We start from the raw sequence: 15,889 nt of genomic DNA, 5'->3' as shown, positions 1-15,889 counted from the left end.
ATATGTTGGTAATATTAATTTTCATATTAAGATATTAACAAAAGTAATTGTTACTTCCTGTTGTTTTTATTGTAAGAGGTGGAATTAAGTTTGTGTAGATTTGTTGAAAGCTTACCTTCTTGCTTCTTCTAGGGTGTAGTTTTGCTCCTTATGTTGATGTTTTTCATCTATTATCCTTTGTAGGGCTGGATTTGTGGAAAGATATTGTGTAAATTCTGTTTTGTCATGGAATATCTTGTTTTCTCCATCTATGGTAATTGAGAGTTTTGCTGGGTATAGTAGCCTAGGCTGGCATTTGTGATCTTGTAGGGTCTGTATGACATCTGCCCAGGATCTTCTAGTTTTCATAGCCTCTGGTGAGAAGTCTGGTGTAATTCTGATATGCCTGCCTTTATATGTTACTTGACCCTTTTCCCTGACTGCTTTTAAAATTCTTTCTTTGTTTAGTGCATTTGGTGTTTTGATTATTATGTGTCAGGAGGAATTTCTTTTCTGGTCCAGTCTATTTGGAGTTCTGTAGGCTTCTTGTATGTTCATGGGCATCTTTTTCTTTAGGTTAGGGAAGTTTTCTTCTATAATTTTGTTGAAGATATTTGCTGGCCCATTACCTTGGGAGTCTTCACTCTCTTCTATACCTATTATCCTTAGGTTTGGTCTTCTCATTGCATCCTGGATTTCCTGGATGTTCTGGATTAGGAGCTTTTTGCTTTTTGCATTTTCTTTGACTGTTCTGTTAATGTTTTCTATGGTGCCTTCTGCCCCTGAGATTCTCTCTTCTATCTCTTGTATTCTGTTGGTGATGCTTGCATGTATGGCTTCTGATATCTTTTCTAGGTTTTGTATCTCCAGGGTTGTCTCTCTTTCTGATTTCTTTATTTTTTCTATTTCCATTTTTAGATTCTGGATGGTTTTACTCATTTCTTTGATTGTGTTTTCCTGTAGTTCTTTAAGGGATTTTTGTGTTTCCTCTTGAAGGGCTTCTAGCTGTTTACCTGTGTTCTCCTGTATTTCTTTGAGGGTGCTATTTATGTCTTTCTTAAAGTCCTGTACCATGATCATGAGAAGTGATTTTAGATCTGAATCTTGCGTTTCCTTGTGTCCAGGGCTTGCTATGGTGGGAAAATTGAGTTCTGATGATGCCAAGTGACCTTGGTTTGTGTTGTTTATTTTCTTATGGTCCCCCCCGCCATCTGGTTATCTCCAGTGCTACCTGCCCTTGCTAAATCTGACTGGAGCTTGTCCTTCCTGTGATCCTGGTTGTGTCAGAACTCCTCAGAGTCAAGCTGTCTCTGTGATCCTGTGATTCTGGGATCCTGTGATCCTGGGCTTGTTAGATCACCTGGGAGTGGGACTTCCTCTCTGTGTTGTGGTACTGGCTGCAGAGCTTGTGCCCAAGGTCTGCTCTGGACACCAGCTCAGACAGACCAGAAGGAACCAGAGTCACTGGGCAGGCAGAGTTCCTGTGTGCCTGGTCCCGCTGGTCCCAGTTACTCCCAGTGTTGGGGCAGATGTTGGTTCCTCCTCATCTCTGATCCTGGGTGTGTCAGAGCGCCTGGGAGTGGAGCTTCCTCTGGGTGTTGTGAGACTGGCTGCAGAGCTTGCGCTCAAGGTCTGCTCTGGACACCAGCCTCTCATTATATAGTGATTCCATTTAAATTTCCTTTATATTTGTATGTATTTTAAGAAGCTTATACAGTAGTAGGTTTTCATATATGAACCACTTTTTATTCTTTATCTGGAACTCAAAACAAGTGACAAGTGAGAGTGTTTATGGCTTCTTCATTGTGTGAACAAGGGTTTTTAGCTTAGACTGTCTTACCTTTCATATCTAGTATTCCTGATTTGTGCTACCCATGCCTTGCTCTAATACTCTTGCTCACCATGCACCCCTAGCGCAGATCTATTCCTGGGGCCCCAGAGGAAGCCCTGAGCCTCCATTTTGTCTATTCCTGCAGAGGCAGCATTCACCCTGCTTCTTTACTGCGAGCTGCTGCAATGGGAAGACCGGCCATTACGGGAGTTCCTACACTACCCATCCCAAACTGAGTGGCAGCGGAAAGAGGGACTGTGTAGAAAGATAATCCACTACTTCAACAAAGGCAAGGTAGGTGTCAGAAAGCAAGCCTTTGAGCCCTTAAGTTCTGCTGCAGTGTAGGACATACTTGATAGAAACACAGAATAACTGAGGTTAGTGATGGATATCTAAATTCTTCATGCATAAGTTTGAATTAGAATTTTGAAGTTGAGAAGAATAAACTGAATCAAATATGTAAACTGATGTTTCTAAGTTCCCAAGAGGAAGAAAACACTGCAGTAGTAAGAGGAAGATAAAGTTGTAGTCCAGTGTTAGAGATAACTTTTACAAGCCCTGGGTTCAGTCCTCAGCACAACAAAAGTAAAAATGATGAAGGAAATGAGCAGTTCATTAGAAAGAGGTCTGCTGCAGCCTTCGTCAGGCGCCTAGTAGATGGGCCTATTGCTATAACAGGAGCTTCATCACACAAATGGTCTGTTCTCCAAGTAGGCAAAGAGAATATGAAGCCTAAAGTTATAATCTTTTCATAAAAGAAAAGTGCCAGGCCTACTGCCAGGTCCTTGGGGAACCTCTTTCTGCTTGTTTGCCATAATTTTTCATAATTGACCTCAATTAAAGGGTTTACAGTCTCTTTATTAACGTAATAAAGAAATACTGAGCATCTGCTGTTTGTTGTTCTAAGATCTGAAAGTAAAATAAGGAAACATAGCTTTCTCCCTTGTGTGGTTATTTAATATAGATGAATACAACAAAAAAGTAAATATTTTTTAATGAGATAACAAGAATAACAGCAGTATATACTGTGAAGGTATTCAGGAGAGGCATGGAGGCTAAGATATTTGAGCAAAAACCAGGAAGCTCTACATGAGGTAGAAAACCGCAGTGCTATGTGGCACTCTGTATAAATGGTTTGGGAGAGTGTTTCTTGTGATACATGGGTTGGATGTAGCCTTATGTTTTAGTCTTTCATATGTCCAGTGTAGACTTAAGCAGTCTGAGAATGCCTGAGGTGCTAAAGCCCTGTTCCTGTTTTTATCCAGAGCTGGGAGTTTGGAATCCCTCTATGTAGAGAGCTGGCATGTCAGTACGAGAGCCTCTATGACTACCAGAGCCTCAGCTGGATCCGGGTAAGCTCTGTTAGCTCTACCTCCTCCCTGACCAAAGGCTCCAGGGCTTCCTGGCATCAGTTCCTAAGTGATTCCTAAAGCCCTTAACCTAAGGCCATGGACAGAGACTAGATTTCTGCCCTCCAGATATTTGCAATCTGATTGGGGAACAAAAGCACATACCTGACAAATGACTTTGTGATCTGAACCCCAAAAGCCACTTGTACTTGGGGAAAGAAGAAGGCGTGATAGGATAGTGACTTCCAGGGGTTAGGGGCAGCCTAGCTTCATGAAGAAGTTTTTCCTGGAATGGTTTTGTTCAGTGATGTATTATAGAAAAACACTTTTAATTTACTACTTGTGGGTGTTCACGATAGAAAGAAGATGTGCATGATGAGGTGCATGTGTGGAGTGAGAAAACTGCCCTTGGGGTCCATCCTCCCCTGCCATCCTTACAGGGTTCTGGAGATCAAACCCACCAGGCCTGCGCTGCCCGTGAGTGCTTTTACAGCTCATTGGCACCTGAGATTGTATTACGAGGCCTTCCCCACTGCATCTTATAGTTACTTAAGTACTTTGTCCTTGCTCCCTTCTTTGAGGCAAAATATTCAAAAATTATATCAACTGTCTGATAGATTTTGAAGGTCTTAGTAAAGTCTTTTCTTATTGCTGTGCTGTCTTCTAAATTATAGTATCTTATAATTTCAGCAGCAGAGAAAGGCCAGTGGTTTAAGAGCATCATCTACTATACCCTTATCTATAGCCAAGACATTTGAGCAAAGACCAGAAATCTCTGGTCTAGACTGAGATTTGGGCAGGATTCTCTAAAGTAGATTTTTGGCTAATTTGTAAAGGCTACTGCCTAAAAATGGTTAAATGTGAAGCTAGAATAGCCATACTGAAAAAATTGCTGACTTTGTAATGCTGGAGAGCACGAATATTAGATATCTCTTCAAATTTAAAATTGGAACCAGTACTAGTGATGCAAGCAACAGAGACTTCTCAGTGGTAGTTAACAGCATCGCAAATCACACGATAGATGGACAAGAGTGGGTGCAGATGGACTGACGTAATGCTCATGAGAAGTACTGGTAGACAGGCACCAGCAATCCCAGTCAAGGAGCAGTTGCTATAGAAAGTATCAGTCAAGTCTGTGTTAAATATTTACCTCCCAGGGTCAGGCCTCAGGTCGATTTCCATGGATCTGGGTCCATGCCAGGGAGAATATTAAGAACAACTTCACAGGGTATAGTAAGCAGGCTTGTTTTTATCCTGTCATCAGATAGCTGTGGGGAAGAAAGGAAGGCTTTCCTCTTCCATAATGCACTTCCCTGAGAGAGACTACTAGTGTCTAGGAATTGCTTCCTCGTCACCTACAATGGCATATGTTGAATGCCATTGAATGCTCCCTGTTTAGAAGATAGGATCTAGTTGAGTCTAGGAAAACTTTCTTTGGATAACAACCATACCTTTATTGTTAACAGAAAATGGAGGCCAGCTACTATGACAACATTATAGAGCAGCAACGCCTGGAGCCTGAGTTCTTTCGGGTTGGTTTCTATGGCAGGAAGTTTCCTTTCTTCCTTCGGGTGAGTCCATTTAAGTGGTCACAATAATTTTGGTGTGTGTGTGATGGGGCAGGGATTGGTAGGTATGTTTGTGTACATGTTTATGCACACAAAGTTCACCTTTTTAAAAGATTTATATGTTTTTTTTTTTTTACTAAAAGTAGATTTAATAGGATAAAAAAAAGGACTTGTAGGAGGGTGGAGGGAAATGTGGCTCATTCAGCTTACATATCCACATTGCTGTTCATCATCAAAGGAAGTCAGGACAGGAACTCAAACAGGGAAGGAAGCTGGAGGCGAAGCTGATGCCGAGGCCATGGAGGGGTGCTGCTTACTGGCTTGCTCAGCCTGCTTTTTTTTAAAAAAATCTTTAATCTTTTTTTTTTTTTTTTTTTTTTTTTTTTTTAGATGGTTGTGAGCCACCATGTGGTTGCTGGGAATTGAACTCAGGACCTCTAGAAGAGCAGTCAGTGCTCTTAACACCTGAGCCATCTCTCTCACCCAGCATTTTACTTTTTTATTTTTCTTATTATTTATTTATTTATTTATTTATTTTTATTTTATGTGTATGAGTACACTGTAGCTGTACAGATGGCCATGAGCCATCATGTGTGTGGCTGCTGGGAATTAAACTCAGGACCTCTGCCAGCCCTGCTTGCTCCGGCCCCACTCGCTCAGGCCCAATTCACTGTAGCTGTTTTCAGACGCACCAGAAGAGGGTGTTAGATCTCATTACAGGTGGTTGTGAGCCACCATGTGGTTGAACAATCCAGTTGTTATCCCCCTCCTGGCCCAACCGCCAACATTTCCTCTTCCCATTCCCCCCATGTCTCCCCTCCCCCTGTCTCCAAGAGAATGTCATCACCCCACCCTGCCAGGCCTTCCCAATCCTTGGGGCAGTCCTCTGCTGTATATGTGTTGGGAGCCTCAGACCAGCTGGTGTATGCTACCTGGTTGGTGGCTCAGTGTCTGAGGGATCTCAGGGGTCCAGGTTAGTTAAGACTGCTGGTCTTCCTATGAGGCTACCCTCTTCCTCAGCTTCTCCCAGCCTTTCCCTAATTCAACCACAGGGGTCCCCAAATTCAACACATTGTTTGGGTTTAAATATTTGCTTCTGACTCAGCTGCTTGTTGGGTCTCTCAAAGGACAGCCATGCTAGGCTCCTGTCTGTAACAGCACAGCACAGCATCAGTGATAGTGTCAGGCCTTGGAGCCTCCCCTGGAAATAGACCCCAAGTTGGGCCAGTCCCTGGACCTCCTTTCCCTCAGTCTCTTCTCCGTTTTTGTACCTGCAGTTCTTTTAGACAGGAACAATTCTGGGTCAGAGTTTTTGACTGTGGGATGGCAACGCCATCCCTCCACTTGATGCCCTGTCTTTCTACTGCAGGTAGACTCTACAAGTTTCCTCTCCCCACTGTAGGGCATTTCATCTAAGGTCCCTTCCTTTGAGTCCTTAGAGCCTCTCACCTCCCAGGTCTCTGGTACATTCTAAAGGATCCCCACCACCACCTCCTACCTTCTGAGGTTGCCTGTTTCCATTCATTCTGCTGGCCCTCAGGCTTCACTCCTGTCCTCCTACCCCAGTACCTGATCATGTTCCTCTTTTCCCATCCCCCTCTCCTCTTCCACCTTTGTCACTCTCTCCCTCTGCCTCCCATGATTGCTTTCTTCCCTCTCAAGTGGGATTGAAGCATCCTCACTTGGGCCCTTCAGCTTGTTATCCTTCTTGAGTTCAGTGGATTGTATCCTGGGTATTCTGTACTTTTTTGGCTAATATCCACTAATTAGTGAGTACATACCATGCATGTCCTTTTGGGTCTGAGTTACCTCACTCAGGATGATATTTTGTAGCTCTATTTATTTACCTGCAAAACTCAGAATGTCCTTGTTCTTAATAGCTGAGTAGTATTCCATTGTGTAAATGAACCACATTTTCTGTATCCATTCTTCTGTTGTCAGACATTGGGTTGTTTCCAGCTTCTGGCCATCTCAGATAAGGCCACTGTGAACATAGTGGAACACGTGCCCCTGTGGCATGGTGGAGCATCTTTTGGGTATATGCCCAAGAGTGGTATAGCTGGGTCTTCAGGTAGATCTATTTCGACTTTTCTGAGGAACCTCCAGATTGATTTCCAGGATAGTTGTACCAGTTTGCAATCCCACCAGCAATGGAGGAGTGTTCTTCTTTCTCTATATCCTCACATGCGTTCTACTGAGTACTTCTCTCCAAAGGACTAATCAGTCAACAGAAGACACTTGGCTTTATTTAATACTGGCTGCCACCTCCAATTCTATTCCAGTCTTCAGTATTTTGTGTTTACTAGGAATGTGTCAGGAAATGACTAGTGCCTAAAAATAAAATATCCTGTCTAAGTGCCTTCCAACTTCTGCCTCTAGTGCCTGATACCTTCGCTGTGGCTCATCTTACCCAATAGCATTAGTATAGCTCTGACCTCAATAATAGGCACATCTCTTCAGTGTTCATCTAAAATGTTGTTTATTCCTCTGAATGCACTGTAACCCATATAGGCAGGATGGGAAATTGTTGGCTTAAAAAACCTAGAGGTCAGTACAGTACCCTTAGCTCCCAGGTCCATGTGAGAGCTCCAAGTGCTAAGGTCTGCTGTGGAAAGACAAAGATGTTTTTTTCAAGACACAGGAGAACAAGAGCAACTTTTCTCTTTCAGTGGGAAAAATCTCCAAAGGGCTGATCCAGAATATACACAGTACAGAAAGATGACTTGCTCATACACCTGGTGATAGTAAAGCCATTGTGAAGTAAAGGGTAGAATTTAATCTTTATTTGCAGGTCACTGTAAAATAGGATATTATGCATAGAAATAAAAAACCCATTCAGAAGACAGGCTTCATATAGTATGAGTAGTGTAGAACTACTGTTCAAGTGTAGTTTTTTTTAATGCTTCAGTAACAAACTACATTTTAAAAGGATTGTTAAGACAGGCATCATGACACACACCTGTAATCTCAGCATTTTGGAGATTGGAGGCAGGAGGATCATGAGTTTCAGGCCAACCTGAACTACACAGACCTTGTATACAATAACAAAAAATGTAGTAGAGAAACAGAAAAACTTACACTAAACATCATATATAACACAGCAGACATCTTCATGCCTCAGTTGCAATATTTATCTCAGTGGTCTTACCCTAGGTTTGGAAAGTAAAGCATTCAGAAGTAATTTCTGACACATTTTAATCCTCTATTTTTTTTTTTTTGTTTTTGTTTTTAGTTTTGTTTTCTGGGTTTTGTTCTTTGTAATATTTTTCATTAATTCATTTATTTATTTTACATCCCAGTCACATCTCCCCTCTCCTCCCATTTCCACCCTTAAAATCTCTTCCCCCATTACCAGCTTCCCCTCTCCTCAGGGATACCCACCTCACCCTGGGATATCCAGTCCTGGCAGAACCAAGCCTTCCTCTCCCACTGAGGCCAAATCAGGCAGTTCAGTTAGGAGAAGAGGCTCCAATGGTAGGCAGCAGAGTCAGAGACAGCCCCCACTCCAATTTTTAGGGGACCCACATGAAGCTACACATCTGTTCCAATTGTGTAGGGGGTTTAGGTCCAGCCCCTGCATGCTCTTGTGGTTGGTGGTTCAGTCTCTGGTTTTGTTTTTTGAGACAGTATCTCGTAGTCCAAGCTGACTTTGAACTAGTTATATAGCTGAGACTGACTTTGAACTCCCAGTCATCCTGTTTCTGCCTCCTGAGTGCTAAGGGCCTTGTATTATGCAGTGTTAAGAATCAAACACAAGGCTTCAGTCATGCTAGGCAAGCACTCATCAACTGAACTATCCCCAGCTTCTGGTCTTATTCTACTCAGAAATATTTTTCAGTGATGCTTGGTAATGATGTCTTGTTCACAGACTTCTTTTTATAAAGCTTCGTAGAGCCTCAGTTTTGTCTGAGCCTCCACATGCTCTTTAGTCATGATGCCAAATTTTTCTATAGGCTAGAAGATAATTGAAGTGGTTCAGAATAACTAGTTATGTTTTGAGACTCTTTCACAGTTAAGAAATGCCTCAGTGGGTCTGTTGTGCCACATTAAATGACATATGCACTATGTGCAACCCTCCACTTCTGTAGTTGTCCACAGCCTATCCAGTTTCCTTCTGAGGGAATACCAATGAAAGTAGGACTATCCCATAATGTGTCTTGTTTCTGACAGCCGTCTATGATGTTTGACACTGTCCCTGTCACTTCCTTTTGAACATTACTAGTTTGGAGTTAGCAGGCTGGGAAATAGAGCAGCCACTCCTGCATCTGTCACAACTTGGGTCTTCTTATCTATTCCAGTGGCTTTTAGCATGTGAGTTACAGCTGGCAATTCAACAGATCCTAGAAGCTTCATAGGTTGAAGTACAACTTCTGTTTGAATGACCATTTCCTTGTGTTGAATCATCAGTAAGACAGGAAACATCTTAGCAGTATCTGCTAATGCTTCTGGATCGTCATGATGCAGGAGATGAACTAAAAGTAGGAAAAAGTTGTTCAACAACATCTAATGAGAGTGCAGGATTCTTAAAGATTATACAATACCACATACTAGATATAGTATAGCAGGACTGCAGAAAACTAGTAGTGGACCAACTACACCATACTGATGAGTCTAAGAAAAGTAAACTGTCACCTGCAGTTCCCCTACAATCCATATATAGCTGCTTACTAATTTGAGCATGGAAGGATGCCAACAGAGATGACCACAATGGTGGTCTCCTCTGGTTTCTCAGAATCAGTCAGTACTAGCACCCAAACAAGATCAAATAGAAAGGGGCTATAGTCAGTTCTGATCACAAAGGACACAAATTTTAGAATAACCCCTGCCTGGATTATGTTGCAGTGGGGATTTTTTTCCCCCTTAGAAAGCCATTTCCTGACCGTCTTGAAGCAGCTGCTCAGCTCACTCTCAGACCTCCATCTTCAGCTCACTGCCTTCACTTCAGACTTCCCCATGTCCGTCAGGGTGACTCAGAAATCCTACAAGATGTCTACCTCCAGTCCCCGGGCCTTCTGCAGCCACTCATTCATGAGTGGACCTGGCGTCCGCATCAGCTCTTCCAGCTTTTCCCGGGTGGGCAGCAGCAGCAGCAGTTTCCAGGGAAGCCTGGGCACCAGTGTGGGTCTGGGTAGCTTTGGTGAGGCTGGTGTTGGGAGCATCACAGTGTTCACAGTGAACCAGAGCCTGCTGAGCCTCATGAAGCTGGATGTGGACCCCAACATCCAGGGTGTGCCCACCCAGGAGAAGGAGCAAATTAAATCCCTGAACAACAAGTTCGTCTCCTTCATTGACAAGGTGTGCTTCCTGGAGCAGCAGAACAAGATGCTGGAGACCAAGTGGAACCTGTTTCAGCAGCAAAAGACATCGAGGAGCAACATGGACAACATGTTTGAGAGCTACATCCACAACCTCCACCAGCAGCTAGAAGCTCTGGGCCAGGAGACACTGAAGCTGGAGGCGGAGCTTGGCAGCATGCAGGGCCTGGTGGAGGACTTCAAGAATAAGTATGAGGATGAGATCAGCAAGCGTACAGAGAGGGAGAATGATTTTTCCCTCATCAAGAAGGATATGGATGAAGCATACATGAACAAGGTACAACACGAATCCTGCCTGGAAGGACTGACCGACGAAGAGATTAACTTCCTCCGGCAGATCCATAAAGAGGAGATCCGTGAGTTGCAGTCTCAGATCTCAGACACATCTGTGGTGCTGTCCCTGGACAACAGCCATTCCCTGGACGTGGACGGTATCATCACTGAAGTTTGTGCCCAGTATGAGGACATTGCCAACCGCAGCTGGGCTGAGGCTGAAACCATGTACCAGATTAAGTATGAGGAATTGCAGACTCTGGCTAGGAAGCATGGGGATGATCCGTGCCACACAAAGACGGTGATCTCTGAGATGAACCACAACATCAACAGCCTGCAGGTGGAGATTGAAGCCCTAAAAGGCCAGAAGGCAACCCTGGAGGCGGCCATTGCTGATACCAAGCAGCATGGGGAGATGGCCATTAAGGATGCCAATGCCAAGCTGACTGAGCTGGAGAATGCCCTGCAACTGGCCAAGCAGGACATGGCCAGGCAACTGAGAGAGTACCAGGACCTCATGTGGGTCAAGCTGGCGCTGGATATTGAGATCACTACCTACTGCAAGATGTTGAGGGCAAGGAGAGCAAGCTGGAGTCTGGGATCCAGAACATGAGCATCCATGTGTGAAGACCTCCAGTAGCTACTCAGGAGGACTGAGCTCATCCTATGGAGGACTCACTAGCCCTGGCTTCAGCGATGGAATGAGCTCCTTCCAGCCCAGCTTCAGTTCTGTCGGGGGATCCAGCACTTTTAGCCACACCAAGGCCGTGGTTATGAAAAAGATTAAAACCCGAGATGGGAAGCTGGTATCTGAGTCTTCTGATGTCATGTCCAAGTGAATGGCCACTGAAGTCATTGCAGCCTGAGCTCCTGCAGCTGCTCAGGGCTCACTGGGAGACAGCTGTATGGCAGAGTGCAGGGAACTAAAGACCTGCCTGAGGATCAGCCCTAACCCTCTGGCCAACCTTGGGAGGAATTTCCTATCTGGGATATCCCAGTGGCCCTGCCTCCCACCCAAACCCAATTCAACTGTATTTTCTAAAATAAAGCCTCAGCTGGCTCTATCAACTAAAAAAAAAAAAGAGAGAGAAGAGGAGGAGGAGGAGGAGGAGGAGGAGGAAGAAGAAGAAGAAGAAGAAGAAGAAGAAGAAGAAGAAGAAGAAGAAGAAGAAGAAGAAGAAGGAGAAGAAGAAGAAGGCCATTTCCTAATAGCTTCAGTAGCTTAGAGTAGATTTTCCAAATTGTTGTTGTTTATTTCTTTGATGATATCATCAACAGACTAATTAACAGTGCCATGGCCGCTGTAGTTTTCCTTCAGGGGAAATGCCATCATGTGGAGACAGTTATGTTTCTTCATTACAGCACCTGATGGCCTTTCCTACCTTTCTTCTTCTCATAGTCACTTCTATCCAGTGACATCCCTTTCCTATACTGTCATTTTCTAGTGATTTAGAATTTCCTTTGGTAAATCTTGGAATGAGAGACAAAAGGGAAGTTTGTACAAGTGTTTGAAGCTTCCATGAAGTTAGGCTATGGAATATTTACCATGGCTCACCCCAAAGGTAGTGTGTCACTTTTATTTATTCAATACAGTCCATATGATGCAGAGAGGTCCACAGAGCCTGTGCCTCCAAACTGTATTTAATTGACATTTATTGTTCACAGATGGCCTAAAGCTATCCTCATGAACTGAGTGCTGGAACTGTATTTAAAGCCTAAAACTAACTCTGATTATCCCCAGTTCCAATATCTTAATACATTTTAATGTCCACAAACCTCAGCCAGCAAATGGGAAAGATCACATGATCCCCAATATATTTAAGATCTCATTAGGATAATTGCTTTGGCCGTGAGTAATAAGTTTAATATATCAAGAATCTTCTGGTTCCCTGAGCATTGGAGGGGGATGGGGGCTCAGTCTACTAACAGAGTCTAGACATCCATATTTAGGATGTAAAGCAGGTCAGCTTTCACTTTTTCTAGGAAGTACTCATTCTTGGCTAAAAGAAAAATATCTATACTATAACAGATAATACAAAAGGGATAGCAAACTCTTTCTACTTAATAATTATAGTTCCTAGGAACATTTCAAGGACTAGGCTTCTGTAACCTATAATGACCATTCAGCCCAGGCATTTCAGAAATGGCATATTTGTTACTCCAATAATCAAAGGTACTTTAATAGTCTGGTGTGATGGTTTATGCTTACAATCCCAACCTTTGGTATTTAAGGCAGGCAAATTGTAAATTCAAGGTCAGCCTGAGCTGTATAGTAAGTTGTAGAGCAATCTAGGCTCTTAAATGGAGAGCCCTTGTCTAATTAAATACAGAAATAGAAGTGGAAGCCAAGTGTAACAGTGTACCCTTGGAACCCTAACACTTGGGAGGTAGAGCAGAGGGTCAGTGTCATCCTAGGATAACATAGTGAGTCTGAGCTACATGAGACCTTCTCTCCAAAAAAAGAAAAAAACAATAGTTGAACTAAAGATCACTAGAAGAGGCAAAAAAAATGTATAATAACTAGAAACCAGGAGCACCTCCAGAAAGTCCTGAAACAGATCAGTTTCTTTAGGTTCTTTTATCTTTACAAAAGATGATTGCTTGTCAGTGTATTCTCAACCCCAATTTGTAAATTGTATCTAACTCATGGTACATTCTAAGGCTGCTAGGATCTGAAAATCCAAAACAGCCCAAGCAGGCACAAAACTCCACACAAAGCAAGATCTTTATTTGAATTAGGAAGCAGAAACTGACCAGTCAGAGACAACAGCACAGACTCACTTGTTCATCTTAGTAAGGATTTAAGCAGATGACCACAATGCATTGCACCCAGTCTCCTACTGTTCCACCAGGGACTCAAAACAGACTCGGGAGCTGAGTTACCACCCCAAGCCAGAGTGCTGCAGAGTTTTTAAGCTTGAAAACCACAAAGATTTGTGCCAGGTTACAGTTACAATTTTCCATCAGTCAGAATCATTCATTCTTTCGTGGTTAAGAACAGTCATTATGTTTTAGGGAACAGAAGGAGGAAGAGGAGGAGGAGGAGGAGGAGGAATTTGGCTAGGTATCTGAAAAGCCTGGGAACTTGAACTTAATTTACCTTATGATCAGAATGTAGTCTGGAAACAAAATGGCAGTACTTAGGATAAGTCTCTTTTTATTATTATTATTTTTTTTTTTTTTTTACTTTTTGGTCCCAACAAGACATCATAATTTTGGATGACATAAATTCAATGCCGGTTGTCTCATGTTTCTTTCTTCTATGCAAGAATACCCTATCACCTACAAGGTCGCTTTCACCTTCTCTCATACAGCTCACAGAGCACGTCAGTGTCTCAGATCTGTAGAACTTTTGGACAGGAATGAGTAAGCATAGAGCCTGTATCCTATGCTTGCAAAACAGTCTGGCTGTTCAGTATGGTCTCAAAGGCTCCCATAATGGAAGAAGAACAAAGAACGTCAGGAAGTATCACCTGTCGGTCTGTCCCTCCTGCTTACAGAAAGTAGGACCTACTAGCTGATTCAGCCACACAGACTCCCCTGCTTAACCACACGGCATCTGCCCTTCCTACGTCCCTCAGTTCATCCGTGGCAAATGGAGGGAGGTCACACAAAGGAAGTGGAAGGCAGGCAATCAGATCTTTTTGTAGATCTGCTTGCATTTGCTTGCAAGTGAATATGAGACCAACAGCCTCAACAGCCTCAAGGTCAGCACTCATGTTAGCTTCTGTTGCTGGGCCTTGGGCCTTCTCCATACAGTTCGACCACTCCTGCACCAGCCCTGAATACACAGGCCATCTATTTCTTTAGTTCACTCAGCTGGGTTTCCTTGGATCATCTGCCTCCCTCACCTCACAATTATGATTATCTGCTAGTCTTCAAGGAGACAGGAAAACGTCCAGTCCTCTTTTCTTGGGAGAATCCTGTTTCTCTTCATATGATCCATGAACAAGTTGTGAAGATTATGTGCATGTTAGTAGATGTTGAAAAAGCCAGTTCTTCAAAGGTGCAGTCAACCCCCTATGTCTATGGGTTACACATCTGCAGATTCAACCAACCACGAACAGAACATCTTGGGGGAAATTCATCTGTATCAAATGTATACAGTCATGCTTTTTCTTGTCATCATTCTCTAAATAATACAATATAACAAGTTTTATAGAATCTACATCCTGGTATTTTTAAGTACCCTACTTGAAGTAGTGGTGCATGCCTTCAATCCCAGAACTTGCAAGGCAGAGATAGATGGATCTCTCTGAGGTCAAGGCCAGCCAGGTTATAGAGTTAGTTCTAGTACAACCAGGGCTACACAAAGAAACCTTGTCCCAAGAAACCTAATAATAACAATAATGATGAGGAAGAGAACGATGACTTGAAGTATACAAGAAAATATGCTCTACCTGTAGATGAAGGTATGCCTTTACATAAGGGGCTGAGCTCTGTGGTCTTTGGAGTCTTTTCTGATAATAGATTTTCATTCTGATTCACCCAAATATGTGGCTCGTTCTTATTTGATTTTCTTTTTCCCCTACCCTTAAAACTCCCCTTTTCGCTAAGACATGTCAAGATGGGATGCCAGTGAGATGTGACTTGCTGAGATGGGTCTGGCGAGCCACCTAGGTGGGCAGTATGACTACTAGGCTTTCTAAAGTTTTTTATTTGTGTGAATATATATGTCTTTGTAAGTGTATGGACATGTGTGTACACACGTAGAGGTCAGAAAGAGGGTGTCAGGTGTGCTCCTCAGTTACTCTTTCCCTGATCATTTGAGACAGGATCTCTCCTTAACCTGGGTTTCACATTTTTTCTGACTAGGCTGGGAGACAACAAATCCCAGTAGTCCTGCCGTCTCTGTTCACCTCAGAGCTAGGATTGCAGGTATGCATAGGATACCCAAATGTCACATGATGTGCAGCAAGCATTTGTAACCATTGTGCCATCTCCAGACCCCCTTCTAGGAGATTGTACAGGGGCTTCTAGCTGTTTACACATGACCAGTTGTGGGGTTTGCAGAGCAACAGGAGTTAAGGTGTTTTGTGGACAAGGAGACTTTAGTCCACAAAGGGAAAAGCTGAGACCCAACCTTAGGCAAATGTGTGGTGCATGCATCTCACCCCAGCACTCAGGAGGCTGAGGCAGGAGGATTGTCTCTAGTTCAGGCTACTCTGGCCTGTATAGTGAGACTGAGGAAGGAAAAGAGAGAGATACAAGCTGAGATGTGTTCTGCTGGCAGAGATGATGTTGACTTGTTCTGTTGACATGTTTGCAAAGACATTTGCTACCAAAGTGGTTTACGAGGTGTCTTAGTCAGGGTTTCTTTTTTTTTTTTTAAGATTTATTTATTTATTTATTATATGTAAGTACACTGTAGTAGTCTTCATACGCAGCAGAAGAGGACGTCAGGTCTCATTACGGGTGGCTGTGAGCCACCATGTGGTTGCTGGGATTTGAACTCATGACCTTCCAAAGAGCAGTCGATGCTCTTCCCCTGAGCCATCTCACCAGCCCTTAGTCAGGGTTTCTATTCCTGCGCAAACATCATGACCAAGAAGCAAGTTGGGGAGGAAAGGGTTT

General features: G+C 43.3%; 1 protein-coding gene and 1 pseudogene across 10 annotated transcripts in view; both read left to right on the top strand.

Annotated features, from left to right (window-relative positions):
• Dock3 (dedicator of cytokinesis 3) overlaps nucleotides 1-15,889 on the top strand; it is a 299,780-nt gene that overhangs the window by 259,784 nt on the left and 24,107 nt on the right. For all 10 annotated transcript variants that reach the window (XM_031343655.1, XM_031343658.1, XM_031343657.1 and 7 more), the window contains 3 exons: nucleotides 1,956-2,104; nucleotides 3,076-3,162; nucleotides 4,626-4,730. In XM_031343655.1, the coding sequence (XP_031199515.1) occupies nucleotides 1,956-2,104; nucleotides 3,076-3,162; nucleotides 4,626-4,730 (341 nt within the window). The remainder of the gene's footprint in view (nucleotides 1-1,955; nucleotides 2,105-3,075; nucleotides 3,163-4,625; nucleotides 4,731-15,889) is intronic.
• On the top strand, nucleotides 9,612-11,154 carry LOC116072289 (annotated as a pseudogene).

This window comes from Mastomys coucha, unplaced genomic scaffold (assembly GCF_008632895.1).
Source record: "Mastomys coucha isolate ucsf_1 unplaced genomic scaffold, UCSF_Mcou_1 pScaffold23, whole genome shotgun sequence".
In the NCBI taxonomy this organism is placed as follows: domain Eukaryota; kingdom Metazoa; phylum Chordata; class Mammalia; order Rodentia; family Muridae; genus Mastomys; species Mastomys coucha.
Note: the sequence above shows the minus strand (reverse complement) of the source record. Positions and strands in the feature narration are given on the sequence as shown.